Source organism: Lissotriton helveticus, chromosome 5_1 (genome assembly GCF_964261635.1).
Source record: "Lissotriton helveticus chromosome 5_1, aLisHel1.1, whole genome shotgun sequence".
NCBI classification, from domain to species: Eukaryota; Metazoa; Chordata; class Amphibia; order Caudata; family Salamandridae; genus Lissotriton; species Lissotriton helveticus.
Window position 1 is genome coordinate 327,854,005 of NC_136065.1, and position 21,592 is coordinate 327,875,596.

At 46.7% G+C, this 21,592-nt stretch overlaps 1 protein-coding gene across 1 annotated transcript in view; it reads right to left on the reverse strand.

Annotated features, from left to right (window-relative positions):
* Window positions 1-459: 459 nt before the first annotated feature.
* Window positions 460-21,592, reverse strand: part of MRPL20 (mitochondrial ribosomal protein L20) — a 43,950-nt gene continuing 22,817 nt past the window's right edge. Inside the window, exons 2-4 of the mRNA XM_078642403.1 lie at window positions 19,804-19,914; window positions 7,789-7,866; window positions 460-1,080 (exon numbers count right to left, since the gene is read on the reverse strand). Of these exons, the coding sequence (XP_078498529.1) occupies window positions 907-1,080; window positions 7,789-7,866; window positions 19,804-19,914 (363 nt within the window). The 3' untranslated portion in view covers window positions 460-906. The remainder of the gene's footprint in view (window positions 1,081-7,788; window positions 7,867-19,803; window positions 19,915-21,592) is intronic.

Below are 21,592 nucleotides of genomic sequence, written 5' to 3' on the forward strand. Positions count from 1 at the left end.
CTTAGATATGAGCCAGCAAAATGCAAATTGGCCATGGTGCTGCTCCAGCAGACCAGCTTAAAATGCCACGTCAGACCCATAACACAAGCAACCTCAGATCAGTTCCAGCTTATTAGGGCCTCATCACTTTGGTGCAGCTAAAGTGTTACGGCTTAGTGAGTGAGTATGGTACCCACATCTGGGCACAGCTGGTAAACTAAAGAAAATCAATACACAAAGTGACGGGTGGATTGCTTGAAATACTTTATGCTACTGGTAATTATTCTGGGCCACAATCCAATACCAATACATAATTTTTTTGCCCGCCACCCCAGTATGGATTTAGCAATTTAAAGAGCAGTATGCCAACAAAGGTCACATTATTTTACTCCCAAATGAATATGGATATACAGCATTAACTAAATGTTCACTCATTTGAATTCGAGGAAAGATGCAATAAATGAAGAAATACACAAATGATAAATTGCCTTTTTTTATTAAATAAATCTGAGGCATTACACAAAATCCTTCAATAAATAAAACTCCTTTTATGCCTGAATTGATCTTACTATTGGTGTCACCAGACTTCCATTTACTTTACTCTCAAAAGAGGAGTCCACATTTTTTGGACACAGTTTACCACTTCATAGACCATGCTAAAGTAAAACTCTCCAGTTGAGATCACTGGAGTGTTCAGTGATTATTTCATAAAGGTGGCTTCTGTGACACAAATGGCTACTAAAAATATTGCGTTATTACAGCAGATAATCATAAATCAGATCGTCACACATTCGCCAACTTCCACGTCCTTCAAAAGTTTCTGGCCACAAAAGGCAGAACCTTTTTTGCATTCCGTAGTTTTTTTGGAGCTTCCCACGCCATTATCTGAACAATGTAACACTGGTCACTCCAGGTATCATGAGCTTGCTAGGGATGGCTCACAATCCGAGAAAAAATTCCTTCTGGCTCCTTCCCATCTCCAAGGGCAGCCAGGAATCCTTCTTCTCGCCTCCTCTGTGCCAGGGCTGCCAGGGATTTAAATGTCTTTGGCTCATAGATTGCAAAATCAGAGATCACTTTTCGGTTCAAAGCTACTTGACTCTGACAAAAGAGTAAGAGGTGTAGATTAAAGAATTAGCAAATAATATACATTTCATTGTAAACATATTACAGTCGTTTTATGACTTAATGGGACTTGTTCTGTAAAGAAGAGCTAAAACAGAACCTGAATCCAAAAATATTTTAGTTTTAAGATTCACTTAACAGAGGTAAAAGGCTGTAGTTAGGGGTCAGAAATCACAATTATCAGTATCAAGATTACAGCAATTGTCCCAATGTAATTGCAGACCACCATAAAGACAAAACCAATACAGCAGATTTTCCAGTCATGTAATTAGTATTGAGAGTCGGACTATGGGTATTAGAAGAGTGGGGAAGGTGGTGTTGGGCACTGGAATGCAGTAATATTCACAAATAGTTAAACACATTCCCAATTACTTTTCATACCCGTTTGTACATAATGCTGGAACCATATAGAAATGTACATCCATGACAGCATATAACTATGACGGTGTAGAAATGACAGGTGTTTCCTGTGAAAGTCAACAGTGATCCCCCTCTCCAGATGTCTCCCATATTTCCCAGTCTATCTACCCCTATCAGACTCCAGCTTCTGTGGCTTCGCAGTTTCTTCACCTCCACACAGCTATCACTGTCCCACTGAGGGGTTTCGGCTGTCAATTTGTTCCTACACCCCAGGTTTGGATTGATCACCAGTTACGCTTGCACCACCGCCTGGGTGTGGAACGGAAGTGTATCTCTCTTCCCATATAGAAGGGCCAGTATGCCTGGTCGCCCAAAGCCCAGTGGCCCGTTAGTCACTACCACCAAACACCCAGTCATTCACCTCTATCTACTGAGCCGCCCATTAGCAGGCTCAGAGGTACGGGACTGCTAGACCTCCATCAAGACTCCGAGCTGTAGTTTCGCTAGGGATACATGTGCACTACCTCCATCCCAGAGTAGCGTCCGTAGCGCACTGTTAACCTGACTAAAGAGGCTTTTGGGAACTCTATAGGGAGTATTTTGGAAAATGTAAAGCATGTGGGGAAGAGTCATCATTTTAAAGAGCACATCTTTTCCCATTAAGGAAATTGGCAGCGTCTGCCATTGGTTCACGTCATCTGGAAACAAACTAATTGGGGTGGGAGAGGTTGTATAGTAGAAAGTCCTCCTCGCTTATGGTTACATGGACTCCCAGATAGCAGAGCCCCCGATTCTCCAACGGAGCCAGGCACCGGGGCGGAAGGGCTAGCTCCCACCTCGAGAGCGGAAAGATCAGGGACTTATCCCAATTAATTTGGTAGGGCGAATAGATAAGAAATGTGAAGAATCTGCGGAATAGAGAATCAGGGTCTCGTCACGTAGAGCAGGATATCCTCTGTGTATAGGGATCCTGTTGCACCAAAACTGCCAGGGGCAGAGCAAGGACCATGAGCGACAGGGGGCAACCCTGTTGCATGCTCCTGCCTAACATGAAGGCTCACAAGGTGGCTCCATTCACACATACTCTTGCCATAGGAGCATTGTGAAATGGATCCATGAACAACATTTAGGGCCAAAACCCCAGTCTAAGCAGGACTGCGAAAGGGTAGGCCCATTTGTAGCTATCAAAGACCATTCTTGTATCGAAGGAGAGCACTGCCACCTCCTCCGCATCTGCTTTCACGGTCATATGCATCCGTCCGTATAGGCGCCATAGGTAGAGGCAGGTGCTCCGTCCTGGCATAAAGCCGGACTGATCCGGATGAACCACTAATGTTATAACTTCTATCAGTTGATTTGCCAAAGCCTTGGCCAATACATTGGGTTCCATATTGAGCAATGATATGGGGCGGGATGAAGTACAGGCCCTCCTGGGCTCTCCCTTCTTGGGAATTATCACAATTGTGGCCATTCTCTGGTCCACCAGGAATCCCTCGCAGCCAGGTACATATTGAGGAGGTGAGGTGCTATCTTATGGGTTACACATTTAAACAATTCAAGTGGGAGGCCGTTAGGCCCCGCCGCCTTGCCTGACTGGAGGTCTGCGAGTGCCCAGTCAATTTCCTCTGCCATAAAGTCTCGATCCAGCTTCTCCCGTTCTTCCTCTGAGAGGATCATCAAGGTCAGGGTCGACAGGAGCTCCACAAAGTCCCTCCCAGTCCTGCAGGATACAGATGTGTATATGTTCTTGTAGTATGTTGCAAATGTCTCAGCTATATCCCCACTCACAGTGTGTACACTCCCCCTTGTGGTCGAAAAGTTTGGTGACCCAGTTCCTGTTTCTATCTCGTTTGTCCAGCCAAGCAATAAGTTTGGTAGCCTTGTCGCTCACGTCGTACAGTCTCCTCCGTACCGATGGTGGTGTGGGCCATCGCAGCATTCTCAGCTATGACTTTCATTTCTCGCTGACAAAGATGCAAGGGGTGAACCAGGTCTGCCCCTAGGGCCTCCCCCTCAGTATTTGGTCCTCTAAGGAGCTGATCTCCCTTTCCAAGGGCTTGTATCGTGCCATGCCTTCCTTTTTCTTGACCCCAATAAAAGCCTGGGCAAATCCACGTAATACTGCCTTGTAGGCTTCCCAAAGGGAGCAGGGTGATGCCACCGACCCTTCATTATGCTGAAAGTTGCATTCAGTAACCTCCACTATCTGGTCCTGCATTTTCCTGTACTTTAAGTGCCATGCCGCTATTCAGGGTGGCAGAACGGTCTCCCTGACTGGTCCTCAGAGAAAGGTAATCACCGGGGAGTGGTCCAAAATGCTGCGGGCTAAGTGCCAGGGTCCCGGAAGTGGCCTACACCATCGCAGTGGGTGAGCATGCAATCCAATTGGAGAGACTACCATGTCTAGCTGAGAGGTGGGTGTATTAGCGTTTGGTCTTATGTTGTTATCTCCATAAATCTAACAACCCCATGGAGTCTGAAAAGGATTTGAGGTGTGTACCGCTCCAAGTCTCCTCTCTTCTCGGCCACCTATCGTATGTCATGGACATCACATCATTCATATCTCCCCCCAGGATCAAAGATCCCATAGGCATATCTAGGAGGAATGCACCAAGTGCAGTGAGTGCGTCTTCCTGCATTCCAGGGGGGGGGGCATACACTGAACCCATGTTGAGAGTGCGTCACTCATCGGCACGTCTGGCGTACATATCTACCCAGGGAATCACACCAGGTCTGACCTATGGTGTAGGATCTTGCGGACCTGAGCAAGATACCCGTTCCCTGTGACCCTGGGGAGTAGGTCACATGTGCGATCAGAGTATATCCAAGGCGTCTCTTGCTAAGAGGAGTGCAGACTAGAGCCGAATTCAGGACTCCTGTATGCCTTTCTAAGGATACTACTCCTGCCCAGAGTTCTGAAGAAGATCAGGAACAACCAGGCCTATGTCATCCTTGTGGCCCCAGATTGGGTGCCAAAACCTTGATAGCCATAGCTCATGGGCTTGAGCAACTGTCTTCCGAAAGGCTGCCCCTCCGGGTGGACCTGCTGTCACAATAGCAGGGCAGGGTTCTGCATGCACCTTCGTAATCTCCACCTTCATGCATGGAGATTGAGCGGCGACAGGTGCTTCTTCCGGAGGTGGTTGATGTCATCTTGACAAAAACTGTATATGCCCATCATTGGGACAAATTGGTGTTTTAGTGCGGCACATCCCAAATTGACCCCTTCAGGCCAAGTTATCGGACGTTCTGTTTTGTCTGTTGCCCTGCAAAGCTTTGCTTTGGGCACACTCAATGGGTACCTTGCAGGCCTCTTTACAGTGGCTAGTCCTACCTCCTAATTGGTACTTCTCTGGTATCTATTCAAAAGGTGAAGAATCTGCGGTTCGAAGTCTCTATCAGAAGAACTCGTTACTTCCCTTCGGACATACTCTTTCTGGTAGAGATCTAACCACAGATTCCTCACGACTCTTCCATCCTCCCCAGTCTATAAATCTGGCTCTAGCCATTAATAAGATCCCAAATCTAGTAATCTGTATACTGGTCAAAGCCAATTTGCTGTTGGGTCTCTGGGCCTGGGGATGCGGACAGCCTCAAAAGCAACTGACATCAGCGCTTGGGAGTGGCAGAGCAGAACTAGTCAGGGCGTAGACACATGGCACGCAGCGGTACTACTCAAAAGTTTCCGGTTCTTGTCTGACGCTTGAGGAGTATTCAAAAGGTCGAGGGATCTGAGGTTAGATAGTCTTTACCAGAAAGAGTGTTACTGAAGGTGAATAACTTGTTCCATAATTCGAATGAGGCAACCGTGAGTCAGTTCAAAGGAGAGATTCTTAATAGGATATGCAAATTAACAAAAATCTTAATTGTACAATGGCAGATTCAACCATCTATTTGCATGCCTAAGTGGGACTTAGCTTTATCCCATATGAGCTTTTAAATGGGCAAAAGCCAGTTCCTGATCGACAGGATCAGGAATGATAGCAACTTGTCCTCGTAAATGGTATTTGGTGACAGACATTCTGCAGACAATTCACTTATAACAAATAAGCGCAGAAAGACCGGTCTGTGGTTTTTTTTAAAATGTGGATTCACTTGCGAATGGTGAACCCCCACAAATTCACAAGTTATGTGTATTCCCTAATGTTTTGATGGTATTTACCTCCCCAATCAATCATTTTGGAGTTTACTCTTGTCAAGGGAAGTGCAAACCTGTTTTCTCGATGAGACTGAGGAGGGCCCATCCCCAAAATTGATGGGCCTGTAGGTAGAGACATATATTTCTCCATTGTCAAAAGGTTCTGCAAAATGATTTCCCTGTGGACTAAAACTTTAATGTTGAACTACCCTTTAGTTTTGTGTTCGAGAATGAAAGCCTGTATTTTTTTCAAGGCATGCAAATTAATATGCATTTTTTTAGTATTCTTGCGAGTCAGTGACAGTTGCAGATTTCAAGTAGTATTTAGGGCAATCTTAATTCCTTAAAAGTTGGAAATCTACTCAAAACATAGGTGTAAGCCTACTGAGATTTATGAATCGGTCCAAATAAATTTAGGAAAGCAGCTGTCGAACTTTTCAAAGAATCCACCATTTCCAGCTCCTCCAAACTACTAAACGAATACTGTAATTCACTTTTCTCTCTTCCTGTATTAAAGTCTGCTGCGTAAGAATATGATCTATTGTTCTGCTTAAGTTAAAATCTATATACAGTTTCTGCCTGAAACAGTGTTTTACGTATGTACAACTTTATACATTTGCCTTTCAAGATTGTGAATCGCAATGGTGTTCTGTACAAAAGATTGATTAGATAAGACACCTGGGGTGTAGGCCATTAAACAAAAGTTTCTCTTTGTGTTATCTGCATTCGTAAAGCGCCAACCACAGTTTCTAATATTAAATTTAGTTCATATTACTACAGGACAGAGGCCAGTCAGAGATGAAACCCATCCATATAGCTGAAGTACCTTTTTAATTATTGTAGAGTACCTATTTTGCCATTAAGCTGAGAGTAGGCTGAGCTGCAAATCAAGTACATGTGATGAACAGAGGAAAGCTCTATGACTGACAAAGAGTTTTAATACGCCGAAGTCGGTTCAAGCTGGTGTTAAAAGCACCACCCACATTTAATGAGTGTTCCTTGAAAAAGTGTTCAAGTTATAGCCAACGTCAGAAAATGCCAATATAACAGCATTCACCAACCTCCCATTTGAAACTATCAGTTTTTTTTCTCAATTTTTGGTAATTACCTTAGTCTATGTAAATCTGTCTCTGTAGAAAAAAAATAATTGTCTAGGTGTGGGCTTTAAGAGAAGTTTAGCTCTCTCACTAGACTATTGGTCTAGTTTAAAGTGTGTATTATGTTATATTTTGTATTCGATTTAAATACCAGCTATTTGCCTGCACCTTGGGCGCACAGTTACCTGATGATTTACTTTGTTTCTTTTTGAAAGTTTCCATTATATTGTGTTCGTCACACTACAATATTGCAGATGACAAAAATGTGAGTGCTTGGTTTTATGCTAGTGTCCTTCACAAATAATAAAATCCATTTCATCACTGAAAACCTTTTAGTTATATAGTTATATACAAAAAATGATCTGGCCACATCAGTTAAATGTTTTTTTTTAAATTTTTGTTTTTAAATTGTGTTTTTTAATGTCACTACAGAACAGACCACAGACCCTCTGCCTCCTGTTATAAGTAAAAATCGAGGGAGAATGTGGTCTGCATCCTAAAGTTAACAGCATAAACAAGGAAATCTATGCACTGTAAATACTAAGGAAATTATTCCATTTTTTTATATAAATGAGCAACCCCCCAGCCCCTCCCTAAGGTTTTTAAAAACCTAGTTAGCGCTACGATAACTGCAGGGACCTTATTCTACCCAGACAGATGAAACCACATTAATAATAGTGCCAGCGGTCCCTCCCTTAACAAAGCAGATAGATGCACCATTATCTGCTTCATTTGGGACCTCTTACAATGTTTCTATCAATTTCATTAACAGCCAAAGCACACTTGTGTAGCTCCAAAACATTGAGAATTGCAAGCAAGTACCTCAAACATTATTCAACCTACCCCATCAAAATAAAAATAGTAATAAAAACGTCTGCACAATGGCCTACTGTTTTGCTAACATTAGCAACCCATAGCAAGTTTGAACATAGCCCTCATATAGCGTTAGTAAGAAGGGTATCTCAAAAGTTTAAATAGTAACATTTGTCTTATGTCAGCACAAGATGGTCATTTATTGGATTTTCAGGAGCTTTTCTGCCAGCATGTGCAAAAAAAAAAAAAGAAAGAAAAAAAACACAGCTTACTCACCTTAGCCAAATTGTAAAAGAGAATAGGATATTTAAGGCCATGTTCACGGATGGCTCCTGCGATTCGAGAGATCCACAGCTAAAAAAGAAAAATGATTTGAAATTGTAGCAAAAACAAATACAGTAAAATTTCACTTTGTGTTGTTGAATACACTGTGAACATCAGTACCACTTTAGAAGTTTGCGGTTATGTCAAAACACACCGACTAACTGACATTTCCCTCTCTGCATCTTAATTGCTTGTTGGATTGCAGCAATGCATAATTTCTACAACTTCTAAATTTTCTTTTCTCTGTCACAACGTTTAGGAGGTGGGCCACAAAGAGATGCTTTCCTGCAAACCACAATGTAATATTGCTGGCGGAGGTCGGTTCGAGGTGCTTGAAATTGTAATTGCATTTAGATAGCGTTTACTATCCCTGCGGAGGCGCCAAAGCACTTTTCAGCGAGTAGCACACTACTCCGAAACCCACAGAGGATTAGTGGGGAATTAGTATGAGGAGATATGAAATTAATTTTCATGTGAGTTTGTTATTTGGATTGAAGAAGGATAGAAGAGGGAAGGGTTTGTATTTATATAAAGCTTGCTACCCCAATGAGGTGCTGAAGCGCTTTTCTGCAGGTATCACAATACTCCGGAACACTAACAGGATTAGTGAGGAATTAGTATAGGGAAATATGAAATTAAATTGAGCGGTGGACATGTGAGTCTGTTAGCTGGATTGAACAGGATAGTAGAAGAATAGAAGAGGGACGGGTCTAGAAATTATTTTGAGATAACAGTAGGAGGAGTTTGGGATGAGTAAAGGGGAGAGTTTAGAAAGGCTTGTTTGGGAGATGTGAATAGTAAAGGAGGTTTGAGATGATGCAAGGAGAGGTAGAGGAGGTTAGAGTCTAGAAAGGGTTATTTTAGAATGGGGTTTGGGTGAGTCGGAGAGCAGAGTTACAGGATATATTGCGAGAGGTATTGGGTGAGAAATAGTCTAGTGCACTGAAGAGAGTAGTCGAATGAGTAAGAGTGGAGGTAGAGGATATATAGAGACATATAGGGTAAGAAATAGGGTAGTGCAACGAAGAGAGTAGTAGAATGAGGATTTAGATGAGTCAGAGAGTGGAGGTAGAGGATATATTGAGAGAGGTATAGGGTGAGATAAGATGCAAACAGCAGAAAGCAAAAGTTCTGCACTGGAGCTATTCACGGTGACACATACATAGAAAAAAGCCCAACATAGTGCAAAAACTGAATCAGCATTCGAAAACACTACACAAACACTGGCAACCCTATCATAAACACGTCTCTCAATGTCACAGTTCGCTCTCCTCGCCTGCTCTGCGGATCAAGACAGAAAGACGAAGCCACCCTGGCTTGGAGGTTCCAGCTCTTAAGCACTTACATTTGCAAAGAAGAAATAAGCAGTTCTGTTTACAAACAGCCAGGGGTGCCTCTCTAACAAGAACTATGGTCTCCTTGCCAAATGTACCTTTAAAGTGGATGAAAATTATCTGAAATTCTGTGATCAGAAAAGCAATACTCTTGATCAGATTATCCCAGTGAAATAACTAAAAACATATGCATGTTGTCAGCCCCTTGGTACAATGAGGAGCTAAAAAAAAAGCTAAAGAAAGGCTGCAAACAAGCAGAAAGCGGAAATTTTACAAGGAGAAGGACAAAATAACCCGAAGGCAGCACTGTGCAACTATAAAGGGGAAATTGCTTAAGTGAAAGCCGGGTATTTCGGCAATATCATTTTAAAAGCGTCCAATAGTTCTAGAAGCATTTTTAAAATAGTGAGTGACCTCTCTAAACCAGACCTGCATAAAAAATAAGATTATTGCGACCCAAGACCTTTGTGATGGATGGCTGGGCAGTCTTCTTTGAGGAGAAGATTGCTAAAATTATCAGTGGTCTGAATATGGACGAGGTGGAGAAGACAGATGGTGAAACCAGAGCGACCGAGATGAAGCTACTGATTAAGAAGGAGTAGTGGGTAGGTGAGGGCAAGTCAGCAACTTGAGGCCATTTTGAGACTCCTACCGAGGAAGATTTCAATAGACTTGCTCTAAGTATTCCATCAGGGTCCCCATTGGATCCTCTCCCACACAGGTTGTGGAGGGAACTTAAGGAGGAGCTATTTCCTCAGCTTTGTCAGATCTGCTGCCAATCACTGAGTAGTGTAGTAGTACCTGCATGTTGGAAACAGGCAATGGTGACCCCACTGTTAAATAAAACTACACTATATCCTCTGTGCCCAAATAGTTACTGTAAAGTTGGCTATCACTAGGCCCGCGTACTAGGACTCAGACTACAAGGACACAGATATTTATGATGCAGAACTGGCCTCGGGTACATGCGCCCGGCCCCTTTTATTGACCGGGTCACCTGACTGGTGACGCCTGTGGTGGGTGGGTGTAAAGTGTATTACATGTGCAGGCAGAACACTAGAACGTGTCTAGCTAGACACGATATCCCCCCCCCACCTTAATGAAAAGGAACAAAAGTCCAACCAGGAAGAAAAATAAACAAACAAATAGTATTAATTGAGTTTCTTCAGGCCGTCAGCCAGGCCTCACTGGAGCTTTGGACTGCATGGTCATCATGTTTTAGTTGACCTTGGCATAGTGTTTTAGACCGGCCTGGTCTCGCGGTGTCGAATTCTATGTACAGGGTCCAGCATCAGTGTATTGGGGGCTGTGGTGAGGTCCACTCTGGAAGATCTGTGTGTGAGGCATTCCTCTCCTGGTCTTTGGGTGACCGGTCTTAGACTGTGCCTCCCTGCGTCCTGTGTGTGTCGAGGAGCTGCTGCATTACTCCCGTTCGGACTCCCTTTTCACGGGAACTCCGCCGAGGCCCCTTGCTCCTGGGTTTCCACGTGGACTGTGCGGGCCTTTGCGTAGGCCGCCGTTAGGTTTTTCTGCAGAACTCCCCTCAGGGCCACGGCCTAGTCTTGCGTAATTCGAGGGGTGGATCTTCCAATGGCCGGATGCGCTCTACTTCGGTATGCTCCAGGTTTGGGGCGCACACAGACGGTTCCTGGGTGGCTCGTTCATGGAACTCCGGTTATCTGGAGTGTGGATTCACGTTGGTGGTGCGATGTTCCTTGGTGGAGATGAACGGTGGTTGTTTCTCAGTTGGGCAGCAGGTGGCGGTCTGTTGTCTTGGGTGAGTTTGTGGAGCGAGAAGGACTGGAGGGGCTTCGCAGCTTGCCTTTTTCTTGCTGAGGTTGTCTTTCACCTGCATCATCTGCGATGGGACACAGGGATGTCGTCTGACTCATCCGGTCGATGTTTAGGACTGAATGGTCGCGCAGGGAAGAGTTGGATAAATACTCGCTTCGCGCTGGCGGCTTATGTCTGGTTCTCCTCGTTAGGCTGTCTCCAGGGACTTCGGTCTGGCTTCAGGACTGGACGGTCTAACTGGGACGCTTTGGAGAGAAACTCGGTTCGTGCTAGCTGCAACTTCCAGTTGGGTCTTCTCCGTGGGCTGCCTCTCGGGATGTCTGTCCAGCTGGTGGCTATCTGGTGTCTCTGGGTGTGCTCCTCCTGTGGTGGTCGTTCTGCTCCTTTCCTCTTGCACGCCTGTGGTGGTCGTTTGCCCTGTGACGCTGTGCCACTGTTTCTTCTCTCTCATCCAACCAGGATCTCACTTGGGGTTGGAGTCCTGCCGCATGTCTTGTGTTGGTGTCACTTGGACCTCGCGTGGCGCCCAGACCTGTCTCAGGTTTATCCTGTCAGTAGGACTTGTACTTCCCCTTGGGAACTTTCATTGGACGGTTTCATCTTTCCTGTGGACACGTCTCGGATCTGTCCTGTCAGCAGGACTTGTACTTCCTCTTGGGGATTTCCATTGGCACCATCTTTTATTCAGGGATACCGCAGTGGTTCTCCTTGATGCCTTTTGCATGCCGCCTCCTTTTCGAGGAGGTCTTGCACTCCTGGGCAAATGCCTATGCAGTCACGCTTCTGGGTGGGTCTGTCGCGCACCTCGGACTTGGCGCTCTTCATTCCTTCTTTGGGATATCCGGGATTCTGGTGGTCCATCCAGCCACATCTTCGACCTCTTGCTGGTCACTTCTGTTTGGCGTGCTTCCGACTGCGCCTATCGTTTTCTCCACGGGACACGCTTGCTGCGCATTCTGTTCAGTCTTTCACTCCTGGAACTGTAGCAGCTGTTCCTATGCGGCTGCGCACTTGCTTGGTGCTGTGCTGTCCTTTTCAACATCTACACATGGATCTGCCTCTCCTTTTGCAGTCTCTGCATGTCCTGGCAGTCTTTACGTTGTGGCAACATGGGATTGCAAACTGTTCTCTTTTCTTCTATTTATTGGGAAAGCTGCAATGCATATGTACATATTGGTTTTGTTTATTTTTCTGAGTAAGAGCCTGGACTTAGCTTCTTCTGTCCTTGGCTCCGATTGTAGGCTGCCGCGACCGGGTGCTTTCTGCTGCAGTCTTGTCTTGTCCTTGCACTAGGAGCTTTTTATTTCCACCTGCAGTGGCGCAGAATGGCCACTAGATGGCTGTGCTGCTTTTTTTTCTTTCAAAATTTTGGTCTGATGCTGCTCGTTTTCCTAGCTCCGATCGCGCTCTCGAGGTTTCTTTCTCGCAAGGGCATGTCAATCCCTCAGCTGGCTGCCACTAAGAAAACACCTCCAGGCTCTCCTCAGTCTAGGGGCGGGTGGCGGCAGTAGCTGCCGGCGGAGACTGCGGGCTTAATTTGCTCCAAGGCAGTTTCACTCCTGTGCAGTCTTCTTCTACTTGCTCTCTTCGCTGCCCCTCTTGTCCCGCAGTCGGGGCTCACCTTCTGCCCGGCGTGTCGTCGCGACCAATGCGGGTGGGCTCCACTCAGCTCTTACGTCTTTTTGGGGACTCAGCAGGTTGGTGGCAGGAGCACGCCACCGGCTCCTTTTTTCGCCGCACGGGACTCTTGCTTTCCCCACGCAGGTTTCACTGCGGTGGGATGTCGCCAAGTATTCACGGGCACATCCGGTGCGGGGTGGGCTCCCAAACACCTACTTCTGCCCCGGGACTCTTCACATGCCCTGTGATGTAGAGTCCTAGCATGAACACGGCCTAGTGTTCAAGAGTGTTTGTATTACACTTTACACCCACCCACCACAGACGTCATGGTGTCACATGACGCTGGAAATAAAAGGGGCCGAGCGCACGTGCTCGTGGCCCTTCCCACTACCCCTAACTGGTGTCTGTGTCCACCTCATTGCTGCTATCTACCATGCGGGCCTAGGGCCCTTCTCAACACTACAATGGCGACGAGGCCGGTAGTGCAGCCCATGTGTGCCACTACCCTCGGCTGAACAAGGAGAAAAGGGGAAGAGAGCTGCCCGCCTAGAGGGCATCCCCTGTAGCGAGGCGCAACGCGCCGTGAAGCCGGTGGGCACGTCGGCGCCCCACAGCAAGCCGACCGGAGCCCACCCGCGTCGACCGCCACCAACGAGTGCCACCGAAAACAAGCGGACTGCCCAGAGCCCACCTGCGACGGCCGCGAGGCTGCAACCCCCACCGGAGAGGTGCACGGGCCGGGCGGAGCCCACCCGCCACGACCGCGACAAAGCATCTGGCCCGCCGGCCGAAGGTGAGCCCCAGGGGCGAAGTGCCCGCCATGAACTGTGCCAATAAATAAGCAGGACCAGCGGAGCCCACCCGCGGCCTGCCCGAGTCGTCCCCCGCCCCCGCCGCGTGTGTGCTTAGAAGCGGCGGGGCACAGAGACTACAGACTGCGTGAAATAAAGTGCGGCCGGACCCGCAATCACCAAAAACAACGAGGGGGAGGGAGCGGAGTAGCTAACCGCCGCCCGACCCCCCTCGCAACGTGATCCGGGCCAGCGGAGCCCACCCGAGGCCCGCCGGTAGCGCCCCCCCAAAGGAAGACTCTGCAGCGCCAGCGGAGCCCACCCGCGGCCCGCCGGTGGCTCCCCAACAAAGACAGTACAGGCCGTGCCAGCGGAGCCCACCCGCGGCCTGCCGACGGCACCCCCGAGAGGAAAGAAACTGCAGAGCCAACGGAGCCCGTCCGCGGCCTGCGACGTCCGTGGCAGGTCTCCGCCGCGCAGCGTGTGGAATGTGAAGCTGCTGCGGCGGGAGACCGGAGCCGCATCAGCATTTAAAAAGGCAGAGCCGGCGGAGCCTACCCGCGGCCTGCCTCAAGCACCCCCGCCTAGGGAAGAGTGGCTGGGGCGACGCGCTCCCCCCCCCCCCCGCCAGAGCAGAGAAGCATCGGCACAAACCCCCCTGCCCGCGTGAGGACTGCAGAAAGCTGCCGCGGGCCGGGAGGGCTGAGGAAAGTGAAGGCAGGACAGGCGCCGGTAACAGGAGTGTGCCCCCACCTCCTCGTTTCCCCGGCAAGACAATAAAGTGCCTGTAAGCGGCCAGCGCCGCCAACGATATGCTGTGCCACACCAAAACTCTAAAGACTCTTACCCCTGTGCACAGACACGGAGCAGTACCTCACCTCTCACACACATGCTCTCCTGCATACCAGGAACCACACATGGAAGTGCCGGCACACACAGCAAGCATGTGAGCATTGACCCCATGATCTAAAATAACAGTGCCTCACTCAGCATGTGCACAAACAAGGAGCCTGTGCCTCTCTGCACCAACAGAACAATATGCAGAATGAGAGACACTCACCAGGTCCCAGCTCCAGCTCCCCGTGTGCACTGAGGGACAGACAAGAGAGTGCTCAACCAGGGAAGAATGTATTAGGCAAGGCAGGCTGGTGCCAAAGTGAAGGTTACTGCCACCCAGTGGCCAAAAGCAAAAGTGCACCTGCATCCATAAGGACAAAGCAAGCATTGCACAACGCAAGCTCAATCAGCAGCAGCAAAGGGGCAACAGACTGAGTAGCGCCCCCAGGGAAAGCATCTGAACTCCCGCAGCAAGAAAGTGCGCAACAGCGCAGAAGACACCCACACACACCAGCAAGGAGTCGGCGGCTGCCACTTCCAACGCGACGTGGGAAGAGGCGCGAACGTCTCACTAGGCATCCAAGCACTGACGTCTGGAGGAAAAGACTGCCAAGCACTGGAAGAACGTCCAGGGAAAAGACTGCCGCGATCAAAGGACGGAGAGAGCAGCGACGCCTTGTGGCCACAGGCGCTCACCGCAGCATCAACTACTCCCGCCAACGGTCCCAAGCATCAAGTACCTGACGACAGCCAAAGCAGCAAGTACCCAACGTCACGCAACAGGCGTCCCAGAACCCTGAACAGTAAGTGCGCAATCAACGTGCCACGCGGCAACGCACAGCCGCCGCAAGCAGAAAGAAGAGTGCATGCAGTGCCATCGCGCAGAACAATCTTCGCGGACGACCCCACGACATGGCGCCTCCAAGGAGCCGATCCGCAGAACGATCGCCCATCAAGTGCCGACCCGCGACAGATCCATGGCGCCTCCCAGGAGCCGATCCGCAGAATGATCGCCCATCAAGTGCTGACCCACAACGGGTCCCCAGGAACTGTTGTAGCGCAAAGTCCGACAGGACGACCGAAAGCAACCTGCCAGGCGTCGGCAGAAGTGGACCACCAACCGGTCCAGGACGTTCAACCATGAAGAGGTCTACGGACGTGGACCCCCGAACGTCACCAACAAGCATCAAGAAAAGAAAGCATCAAGAAAAGAAGGTTCGCGACACCAACTCTGGCTGCTGAGGAAGAAGGAGAAAGTGTCCCCGACGGGGACAAGACCAGGGGTACACTTGCAGAGTGCGCGCACTGCATGGAGGACCCAGGTCAGGAGAGAAGACACAAGATCGGACCAAGTGATGTCGCGATGCAGGAGGAAGAAAAGGAGATCCGAGTGGCACCTCTGCCACCGCGAAAAGGAAGGAAGAAAAGAAGAGATCCGAGTGGCACGTCTGCCACTGCGAAAAGGAAGAAAGAAAAGAAGAGATCTGAGTGGCACGTCTGCCACTGTGAAAAGGAAGGAAGAAAAGGAGAGATCTGAGTGGCACGTCTGCCACCGTGAAAAGGAAGGAAGTATATCCATGTGGCCTGTTGCCACAGTTAAGAGTAGAAGGAGAAGTCAGGGCGAAGCAACGTCCCCACAGTGAACCAACTTAGGAAAGAGAGAGGAGTGCAGGAAGACCACTCACACTCCCGAAGAGAAGGGAGGCGACAAGTGCCAGGACAACGGTGCGAGGAACACGAGGCCGGAAGAACACCAGTGGCAAAGAAGACCAGCTGACAGACGATGTTTCCGCACACCCAGGATCTGCGGAGAGGAGCAAGCGAGACCGTTTGTGACATCCACCTTTGGGGTCACACGGACACTGGACACATGCCAGCCGTGGTGACTCAGGGGCAGAGGCCTCCGGGATGCATGTCCCCGCGACGAGAGACGGTCCTCAGACGCCCATCCGAAAGGTCCGGGGAGGGCGAAGACATCGCAAGCGAAGACAGAAACCAACAGCTACCTCGGGACGAGGCTGCGGAATCTGAGGTGAGGCACATGGTCTGCTACATACCCCCACTGACGGCGGCGCAGGAGCAACCTGATGTGGCACATCCAGCCCAGCGCAAATCCGAGAGAGAGGACCTCAAGGATATCCCGTGGCAGGGGAACACCGACGAGAGGGGTCATCCTAGTGAGAGGGATGCCTTGCAACGGATCTGCCTTTTGCCAAGTAGGACACAGACTACAAGTGAAGCTAAGGCCGAGACCGGAAATCGTGCATTATTCCCCGGCGAACGACAAGAACTCCAACTGCACCCGTCGCCATGGAAGTGAGCAAAAGAAGGACTGTGAGGACAATCTTGTCGCAGAGTCGTCAATAGACTGGTTCCATTGAGCACCCCCAAACCGGTGCCACTGTGAACTGACGTTCCCCGCAGCAGATTGAACACTATCTGTGATGCCAAGCAGCGGTGGATAAAAGGACTCAGCGGAAGTTGAACACTTTACTGCATCCTGATACAGTTTGTTTTTTCCCACAGGTTGATTTCTGTAAGTGGGTTTTTGCGATTAAAAAATGGGAGGGATGTAGAGTCCTAGCATGAACACGGCCTAGTGTTCAAGAGTGTTTGTATTACACTTTACACCCACCCACCACAGACGTCATGGTGTCACATGACGCTGGCAATAAAAGGGGCCGAGCGCACGTGCTCGTGGCCATTCCCACTACCCCTAACTGGTGTCTGTGTCCACCTCATTGCTGCTATCTACCATGCGGGCCTAGGGCCCTTCCCAACACTACATGTGGGTCATTAGGCGGACCCTGCGCCGGTTCGCAGAGGGGTGCTCTCTACATGGGCAGTATTCTCCCCCTCAACCACCTTCAAGACGGTGGCTGCACACGCAGGTAAGTCCCGCTCGTCACCAATGTAAAGTTGGCGGGCGCTGGGCCCGCATACTAGGACACTGACACAGTTATGTATGATGCAGAACTGGCATTGGGCACGTGCGCCTCGCCCCTTTTATTGACAGTGTCGGAACTTGCTTTTCCCTTATCGGATCACTAGGGAAAATACTTCCAATGTTACTGACTTCAGCAAGCACTTATGGGAAGTAGCATCAGTCTGAGCCGGTTAGATTATTGCAACGGCCTGGTACTGGGTGTCCCAAACTCTTTGATAAAGAAGCTTCAAAGAATCCAGACAATAGCAGCAGAGTTAGCTCTAAAAAGACAGCGTAGGTCATCTGCTTCTCTGTCCCTTAAAGAGCTTTACTGGTTGCAAATAACGCAGAGAATACATTTCGAATTGCTCTGCATTGTTTACAAGGCAGTGCATGGACTTGGGCCCATGCCATTACAGAGCAAATTGGTCTGGTATTCCCCGACCAGAAGCCTTCGATCTTCAGCAGCCAATCTGGCGAGCACGCCCAGATTCAGAAAGACAAGGTTTAGAGGAAGAGCATTCAGCTCTGTAGCAGATCGGCTATGAAATGAACTTCCGTCCAATCTCAGACAAACCGGAAGAAGCTTAAAACATAGCTCTTTCCAAGGATGTAACGTAGCCTAGCCATCTTTCATGAACATCTGACTTTAGTATGGCAACATGTGCGAACAATGGAATTAATGTAATCTAAGTCCAGGATACCCGTGGGGTGATAGTGCGCTCTATAAGACTATATGACATAACAAGTTGTATTAACACACACTTCAGCCATAAACCTTTGATGAATGAAAAATTACAGATAAAAGCAAATCAGAAAAATCACTGCAATATTTAAAATCGAACAAAGGGGGAAGCCTGCTTGGTATGCAAAACCGAGCACACAAGAGAGTACTCACTATCTCAGCAGGATATATTTAGTGTACCCAAGAAAGATTTTTTATAGAGAAATCAAAGAAATTAAGAGAGGGGTTTAATTGTGTGTAACATTTTGCTACACTGAAAGGATAGGTAAGTAGAATCAGGAAATTAGCACGAAAATTCAAACATAACAGATGTAGCACTCTGAAGGGAGAGTTCTGGCCTCAAAACTAATCACATTCTTTTCTAGGATGGCTTGGATTTGGACAATCACAAGCCTACTTAGATAAGAATTTGAAGTCCAAAGATGAGAATGAGAGGAAAAAGTGGATAACTCTGCTTATTTTCTCAAGGATCAACTGCGGAGTTCTCTACAAGTTACTCTAGAGTGCCGATGGTGTATGTCAAGGAGAGGTTACGGGAAAACCCTAGTGGACATTTTAAATGAGGAATGGAGCTGGGATTGGACCTGAATATATGCTTGAATTTTCATGCTGGCAAGCACAATTAAAATCTGTAGGTTCACATTATCACCATAGACACTGGTCTGCACACTTCTTTAAGCAAGTTAAATAATCTGCATCAAATGTTTTGTTTTCCAAGTTAGAAATGAATGACTCAAGAACAACTTCTTATTCGCCTCTTTTTCTACTGCTCCTCCAGAAAGCACACCCAAGGGAGGAGGCATAATGCAGAGGAAGGTTACAATTATTGGGATCATCTTCCCTGAAAATAGTTGAAACAGAAATATTACTAATGCAGATGACAGCGTCTGTAGCAGTATGATAGTCTGGAAGCAGATTATTAGTTGATAACCCACTTCCGTTTTCACTTAATGTGTGAGTATCTTTGCAGATCTATTTCCCCCACAAGTAAATCAATAGAAAAACAACATTATTGGCATGGGTGGTGTGAAGAAAGACTATAACCAGCCTTGGTCTGATTTTATTCTTTTTACTGGGGACAGTAGCAAAACCATTTCATTTAGAACACAGGCTAGCACATAACAAAAAAAGCTATCACAGTAGTCTCTAATACAAAAATTCTTATATAAAGTTTTAACCAGTGAGGAAGCATGCTTTTCGCATACTTGTGATCGACCAGTATATTTACTCGCTCATCAAATTTGTACTGGTCTCATAGCTGGGCTGTTAGTCTCTCTGTGTGATTGTGGAGTTATAAACGTATTCTCATATTTAACAATTTTCATCCACAGTTGATTAGCGTCCTTTGAAAATTATTTTGAAAACACTTATGACATGAGGCGGAAGATTCACAAAAGCACAAGTACGTGAAGTAGTACTTCTGTTTTAAGTACACTTAAATTCACTTGTGAATCATCACAAAAAGGTACAACTCCCTAAACAGTAAAAGCGCAAAAAGGAACAATCCTTTCTATTTGTACAAATTGTTTACAATTATTCCCCGAATATTCACATTTTAGAGCCAATTCAAACAGACATGCAAAAAGTATGTAAAGGAGCACTACTTTACAAACTGGAAAACCTTGATTTCAGCAAGACAGATTACAGAAGTATTTTCCTAGTACGAAGAGGATAATTTATGTTGAATGCTGCTCTTAATCAAATAATATGCATAACCAACCACTGACCCTACCCTTCCCTGAAAATGAACAGCGATGGTGGTCTTCTAACCCTTTAGCCACAAACAACCCACATGTGCAAAAATTTAGCTCTCCCCTCTGTGTTGCCTCCCCACAATTAAATCACAATTGTGGCCACTGAACCAAGCAATTTCTGTTCCTTTCTTAATCATAAACATGGCACAGATGCTTCTAAATTTACCGCTCTCATCCGTCGTCCCTTAGCTTTACGGGCCTGGGTTGATTTCACAAAAGCTCTCCGAACCGCTCGCACAGCCAGACTGTAGCACCGATTCCTCCTCCCACGAAAATGCTAAATTGGAATATCCGTGAGAAAACGCATTAGTATCAAAGTCACAATCAAATATGTATTTGCTTAAAAGAACATCATAGGAATACTACACACCTTCATATGAGAAACAAGCATTAGAAATGCAATAGATCTCGCATTTGTTTGAGTTAGAGCTAGTGGCGTCGTAAATGGCAACGTCTATAACCCTTGTGTTATGGAGGTATGTGGTTTGAGTGGAATTATGTGGGTCGGATAGGAATTGTTAGTTGTGGCGTGGAATTGTGTGATGTGGAGTGGATTTGTGTAGTAGAAATATGTGGCATGGTGTGAAGTTGTGTATAGCAGTTATGTGGTATTGAGTGGTTTTTAATACGACTCAAAGGAAATAGACTCATCAGTTGTATGGAATCCTTTTCTTAAATTGTGAATTAAGAAACAAGCCAAGACATTATTTAAATGCAGCGACAGGATGGAGACAGGCATGGTGTGAATATGGAAAGGGGTGCAAACTGTTGCAGCAGGGTGCTAGAAGTCCTTTTGAGTAACCCAAGTCAAATGTTCACATATGTTAATGGATGCGGCAACAAACTTGTGTCTTCAGATGTAATGTCTGCAGCCATTCCTTCTTTTTTTTTTTATGGAAAAGCACGAGTAATCTTGTTTTTAAAACTAAAATTAAAGTGTAATTTACAAGGCAGCATGTTACTTAACATCAATCAATTTGTTTGTGTGGGAGTGTGCAAGTAAAAGATAGCACTTGTCTGCTTATACCGCATAAGCATATATTTATGTGCGTGAAAAGCACAGTGATGTCCTTTTTTTCTAACTTTACACCATATAATTAGTGTATGTATATTTAAAGTTTGTATCAAAGATTTTAAAGTGTTGAAAGATAGCTTTTTTTGTAGTTTATTTGCACAGATTTCCTTCAATCAAACATGCCGCTTTGAAGAGCAAAAGAGAAATCTTTCTAGTAATTGCATTTCAATCTCGCAGTCCGTTAGAATTGAAACATAGTGAAAAGAGGGGTTTAACTTTTTTTCGTTTCAAAGTTTTTTCGAGGTTTCAAGCTGCAAGGCAGCGTGTATTTCGGACGAAATTACAACAGTTAAAGTGCGGTGTCTGTAAAGCGGGTGCTTTAAGGCAGAACTAAATAGAACTTTGGATGTGAAAGCAGCCACTATGTCCAAAACTGGGGAAACAAATTCAGTTTCACAAGCAACAAAGTAACATGGCCATTTGTTTTCATTGTTATTGCTTATCAATAAATAATGTAAAATTTACCAAAACTGCATATCATGTGGAATACTTTCAAAAGCTAGTTCTCTGCACACTTTCTTTGTGACCTCTAAAGAAAATTGAGGCCACCTTTTGAAAACTTTTTTTTAAAGAAAAATAAAGTTTCCTAGTAAATGCATTTTAAATCTATAGTCCATTTGAACTTTAAATTCTCACTATAGTGGTATTAAAACATGTGTGCCACATCTTTAATTTCCTTTAGTCTCTACAGAAACTATAGTAGTTTTAATGTATTTCGCAGAGACTCTCTCCTTTGTTTGAAAACGGCACCAGATTGCTGTCATATATGGCCTAGGTAAGTAGAGGATCTGCCTGCATTCCTTTGAAAAGAGCCAGCTCTCAACAGCACAAGTACTAACCAGCTCCTCCCGCTCAATTGTACTATAATGTACGTCAGAAT